Source organism: Primulina eburnea, chromosome 15 (genome assembly GCF_022965805.1).
Source record: "Primulina eburnea isolate SZY01 chromosome 15, ASM2296580v1, whole genome shotgun sequence".
Taxonomy (NCBI): Eukaryota; Viridiplantae; Streptophyta; class Magnoliopsida; order Lamiales; family Gesneriaceae; genus Primulina; species Primulina eburnea.
The window spans coordinates 33,295,634-33,301,780 of record NC_133115.1 but is presented as its reverse complement, the minus strand read 5'-3'; the positions used below and the strand labels follow the sequence as shown (position 1 = coordinate 33,301,780).

The 6,147-nt window shown below is 37.3% G+C and overlaps 1 protein-coding gene across 1 annotated transcript; it reads left to right on the top strand.

Annotated features, from left to right (window-relative positions):
* The first annotated feature begins 522 nt into the window (after positions 1-522).
* On the top strand, positions 523-5,169 carry LOC140813778 (pyruvate kinase isozyme A, chloroplastic-like). Its single transcript, XM_073172492.1, has 6 exons — positions 523-1,244; positions 1,806-1,896; positions 2,028-2,221; positions 3,179-3,300; positions 3,815-4,293; positions 4,497-5,169. The coding sequence occupies exons 1-6, from the start codon at positions 675-677 to the stop codon at positions 4,796-4,798; spliced, it is 1,758 nt and encodes a 585-aa protein (XP_073028593.1). The 5' UTR covers positions 523-674; the 3' UTR covers positions 4,799-5,169.
* The last annotated feature ends 978 nt before the right edge of the window (positions 5,170-6,147 follow it).

Below are 6,147 nucleotides of genomic sequence, written 5' to 3'. Positions count from 1 at the left end.
TTTAAAAATTATATATATAATTAATAATTAATATTGTAAAAAAATTAAAATTTTAAAAATTATACATAAAATTAATAATTAATATTCTATTTTAATCATAATAAAACACTTTATTCATAAAAAATTTAAAAAATTAATTATAATATACAATATTAAATATAAAAATATTATAAATTATATTTAAAACATAATAAAATAAAATAAAAATTATTTATTTAATAATTCGGTTAATTCGGTTAAACCGATATTTTTTTACAAAAACCGAAATCGAACCGAATTAACCGAATTAACCGATTTTTGAAAATTTCGAAACCGAATTAACCGAATTAACCGAACCGAATTTCCGAATTAATTCGGTTCGGTCGGTTAAATTGGTTTAACCGAATTTTTGCTCACCCCTAGCTATGATGGTCCAGGTGCTCGAAGCCCGAAGGGCGATCCATGTTTTTTCTAAAGCCCAAACGGAAAAAAAAAATACGTTGGTTGGTCAAATATATTACGGAGCACGTGAACCGGTTGCACACGAGGTAATTGCTTCCAAAGCTCCCTTTCTAGCTTTCTCCGCCGCTCTCTTTATTACTTCTCGTTTTTTCTCGATTCATTCCCTCTCTCGCCGCTGATCCGACGCCGGCTATCGTATTATCACGGCAGAGTTGAAGAGTTTCCCGACCATTATGGCTCAATCTCTCAACCTGTTCACCTCCACCTCCCACTCCCCAAAACCACTCATCTCAAAACCCTCACTCCCTTTCCCCCACTCTAATTTCCGTCTTCCGATGGCCAAAAACCTCAATAAATCCCCCGTTTGTGTTGAAGCCTCTGCACCTGATGCCAATCCATCAATTTTTACCTCCGGCAACGGCGCCGGAGGGATTTTATCCGTTGCACTCCAGGACCACCTTCGTTTCCAGGTGGTGTCTGATTCGAGCTCAATTGAAGTAGACGCGGTTACGGAGGCAGAACTGAAGGAGAATGGGTTCCGGAGCACGCGGCGGACGAAGCTGATTTGTACGATCGGCCCATCTTCGTGTAAGCCTGAGCAGCTGGAGGCCCTGGCGGTTGGCGGGATGAATGTCGCGAGGATTAATATGTGTCATGGAACGCGCGAGTGGCATCGTGAGGTGATTCAGCGGGTGAGGAGATTGAATGAGGAGAAGGGGTATGCTGTGGCGATTATGATGGATACTGAGGGGAGTGAGATTCACATGGGAGATCTTGGTGGTTCGTCTTCCGCAAAAGCTGAGGTAATGAACTTTTATTTGTGTAAATATTTTCTAGGCATTATTAATTCATTTAGTATGAACTGGTTTACTTAGCAGTGCATGCAAAAGAAAATTGTTTGGTCGTAGACTCAGAGCCTAAAGTTAAGGCATGATATATTTCAGTGTGATGAATTATGGCTTTTCTGAGAATCTTATGCGTTAGTTTGGTGCTAAGTGTTTCAGTTTGTAATATTTACTAATTATGAGTGAAAGAGGTCTGCGTTTTTAGCATCGGTTGAAACTTGAAATACTCTTTTTCTTTTATTTTTCTTTCCCGGTTTCACATGGATCCATCTGTTTTAAATTCTTCTGATATTTAAGATTCAAATGTACAAGCCACAGTGCATTCAAATTTTAGTATTCTAAAATGTTAAGAGTCATACTGATTGAGATTCATCCTTGGAAATACCTTTCGTTGATGAATGGCTTGCTTTTCATTTTTTAGGGGCAACAATGATATGATTATGGTATGCATCTCCGAATAATATATTTCTTTGTTAAATTGTGTTTATAGCAAAGTCGCTTCTTTTGTTTCATATTCAGGATGGTGAAATATGGACTTTCAGTGTTCGAGCTTTTGATTCAGGTCTTCCTGAACACACTATCAATGTGAGCTATGAAGGCTTTGCTGAAGGTTCGGAACATATATCTCAAAACAACTTTGAGGCAGTGTTGGACTTAAAAATTATTATTTTTCTGTGTGATATATAGCATGCACGAAAAACCATGTGATGCTAATGAATCTTGTTACATCTGATGTGACAGATGTAAAAGTAGGTGATGAACTTCTGGTAGATGGTGGAATGGTGAGATTTGAAGTGATTGAGAAAATTGGTCCAGATGTCAAGTGTTTATGTACTGATCCTGGGCTCCTGTTACCCAGGGCCAATCTTACTTTCTGGCGTGATGGTAGCTTAGTAAGGGAACGCAATGCAATGCTGCCTACAATTTCCTCCAAGGTACCTAAATTGCCTCTTGATTTCTCTGATATAATTTCCTCTAAGCAATTATAATTTATAAGTTTCGTCGTTGGGCTTCTTAGTTCTTGTTTCATCAAAGCATGACCTTTTCCTTTGTTTGACTTACATATTAAATATTGCATATTTGGTGGCAAATGACTCTTACTTTGACTTGCATTTTAAATGTAGCATATTCGTTTGCGACTGAAAGTTAGGTTTGAGAGTGTTAGGGACTGGAATTTAAATTCACATCATCTGGGTTGAGTTTTATTCAACAATATTAAGTATGTGGAGAAACCTCAGTAAGATCCTTAGATGAGTTCTTAAAAATTGTGTGAACATGATGTTACAGCTTTAGATAAGATACAAGGATGGAATAAGAGAGGTTGCAGTTTAGTGGTATATCAGAAGTTTGGCCGTGACACGCAGTCATCGTAGTCTTGGAATGCCGTAGAGTGTGGACATAGTTATACATTGTGGGATAAAACAGTTTACTTGGTTCTCCAAGAGAACGCTCTCATGGACTACTTTGGCAAAAGGTTTTCAGCCTCAATGCAAAAGTTTTGCTATTTTTTCTTTCTTGACTTGTTATTTTATGAAATTCCTTTTACAAATAACCGGCACTGAGCTCCAAAACTTAGTTGATCTTTTTTATGCCTTTCCAATGACAAATGACTGGCATTGAGCTCCAAAATGTAATTAATTTTTTGGGTACGTGGCATTAAATTACAAAATACAGATAATTAATTTTTGTTCTACCATTGTGGAAAGTTCTGGAAATAAATTGGCGGAGGTTGAGAAAATGATTCAAGAAACACAATTTTTCTGAAATTGCCTCGTGTGTAGCATAATATTAGTGATTGTATATTTTGGTTGATATTCGTATTGTTTTTGTTTGAGTTTGCGACATGCTCAGATTTTTTCAAATATTCTCACCCTAAAACATTTTTCTTTCAGGATTGGCTGGACATTGATTTTGGGATTGCTGAGGGTGTTGATTTTATTGCTATATCATTTGTCAAGTCTGCTGAGGTTATAAAGCATCTTAAGAGCTATATTAAGGCACGAGCTCGTGATAAGTGAGTTAAAATTTTAATTAAAGCTTTGACTAGTTGTTGCAGAGTCATAGACAAGTAGCAGCCTGTCATCGTAGCCCAAATTATAGTCTGGCGTCAATTATTTTAGCATTGGTCGTAGGTAAGTACAACTTTATTATGTTGTAAAATTAAATTTGTGCCAATGATGATAGTCTACTTTTCAAGATTAGAGATTGTAATGGAATGCATACGGTTATCTATGTCAATGTTCACATTCTAATTTAATGTGTCCTGTTACTTCAATCCACAAACTCTCATCTGAAATGTTGTACCTCTTTTTTAACCCTCGCCTATATTACATGATAAATTTAAATTTTTTTTCAATGTTTCTCTTTTTAGGAAAGGGGATCAGCATGACCTCATGATCTCTGATCTCACACCCCTGTTCCCCACTTTGTGGAGCATTTCTGTGAACATTGATTCTGTGATAAAATCAACATGTACTTCAAGTCCTCAGATTTTCGTATAACTGATTTCTATGGATTTGGTCATGCAGAGACGTGTCTGTGATTGCAAAAATAGAAAGTATTGACTCGTTGAAGAACTTGGAAGAAATCATTAAAGCATCGGATGGAGCTATGGTGGCGAGAGGAGATCTTGGTGCGCAAATCCCCTTGGAGCAAGTTCCATCGGAACAGCAAAAAATAGTTCAAGTCTGTAGGCAATTAAATAAGCCTGTAATTGTTGCGAGTCAGTTGCTTGAATCTATGATAGAATACCCCACACCAACCAGAGCTGAAGTAGCTGATGTTTCTGAAGCAGTTCGCCAACGAGCAGATGCCTTGATGCTTTCCGGTGAGTCGGCAATGGGACTGTACCCTGAAAAGGCTTTGGCCGTATTGAGAAGTGTTAGCGTGAGAATTGAGAAATGGTGGAGAGAGCAGAAACGTCACGAAGCTATGGAACTCCCTGGTATAGCATCTTCTTTTGGTGACTGCATTTCAGAAGAGATATGCAACTCTGCTGCTAAGATGGGTAAGATTTAACTGTGCTCCAATTTGTATGAATAGCTACTACACTGACTCTTTTCATATTTTCTGTGCTAATGTCCAGCAAGTCAATAAGTTGATATCTTGTTCATGTATCCCACGTGGAATATGGATTCAGACAAGATTTTAATCTCTTCGTATTTGGTTTTTACCTCAATTTTTCACTTGGTTTTTGTGTAAATGTTGCAGCCAATAACTTGGAGGTTGATGCGATATTTGTTTACACCAAATCTGGTCACATGGCATCTCTTCTGTCACGTTGCAGACCCGACTGCCCCATTTTTGCATTTACTACAACCACAACTGTGCGGCGACGCCTGAACCTGCAATGGGGTCTAATACCATTCCGTTTGAGCTTTTCTGATGATATGGAGACTAACCTCAACAAAACTTTCTCCTTACTCAAAGCACGGGGAATGATAAAATCAGGTGACCTGGTAATTGCTGTCTCAGACATGTTGCAATCTATTCAAGTTATGAACGTCCCTTAGAAGTCATAGAGATGTGGCTAGGTTCCTTGGTATCGTTTCATCCATCAAATGGTGTTGAAGCATATGAGCATTCGGTGTTTTGGTTAATCTTGGAAATCAAATGGTCCTGCCACAAATCCTGTCATCAAACTCACGGCTCATACTAGTTAATTATACGGTTTGCTAGGATGGATGTCAGGATGTGTCTTGGTTGAGCAACAGTTTAATTTTGTAGCAGCAAAGTTGAGTTGTATTTTCCCTTGGCTTCCACTTTCCTGAGTTTCGGTTAGAATCTTTAGTTTTTGTTGAAGAAATTCATTGTGGTAACTCGGCATATATTCATATGCAACTATGAATCTTGATATGTTCTATGTATTTTTCTTTTTCGTTCATACTCTCTCACCCTCGCTTTTGGATTTCTTCCCCCTGGAATTTATCACCTCGATAAGTAGGGTGATGTGATTTTCAAAAGTTGGCCACTTCACTTTATGAAAAGTGGTAGATGATGATTTCAGGGAGAAAACAATACTATATGCTCCTTCGGTGTGCTTCTGCATTGAATACCGAACACTCCTCCAGTCATGTTATCATCACTGAAGTGGGTATAAACCTCTCTTTGGACGAGAAGCGTGGGTTCGAACTCTCCCCCACCCACCCCTCAATGTTGTAATAAAAAAAATTAATATTTACTAAGAAAACATAATAGCCACAGGACACAAACTGGGCTAAAATTATTAGCCGGTCCTTTCCCATTTCCAAAACAATTTGAGATAAAGTTTCGAGAAAGGACAAAAAAAAAAAAGCTTCAAAAGCACTGATAATCCCTTATCGCTTTAAGCATTCAAAAACCATCCATCTTGTGTTTTAAGACTCCAAAAAAATAGATAACAAACACGTTCTGGTTATTCTATATATCTATATTGATTAATAGGGCTAGAAAAACAGCTCGAGAGAGAAGTGTCATTGAAAAACTTGTATAAACAAATTAGAAAACTTTCCATACGTGCCACACGTTTTGCAACAGAAAAAGGGCCAAAAGATTGTAAATCCAGGAGCGCACACTGGGTTCAATTTACACAGGTGACTGTTTTTTTCTCGAATCATCGACACATGATGTCAATTTTCATAAAAATATTAAAAATTCACGCAATCTAATAATATTGAGATATATAGATATTTATTCCTCGTGGAAGATAGAATAACTCGAACATAAGTAAATCTAGGTGCACCATTTGATACCTCATTAAACCATATGATATTTTCACTAATTTTGTCTCATTTACCATTCATGACGCAATTTACAAAATCGAACTCAGAGGACTGTGGAAAAGAAAGGTACCTCACAATATAACATCAAATATTTTAAAAAA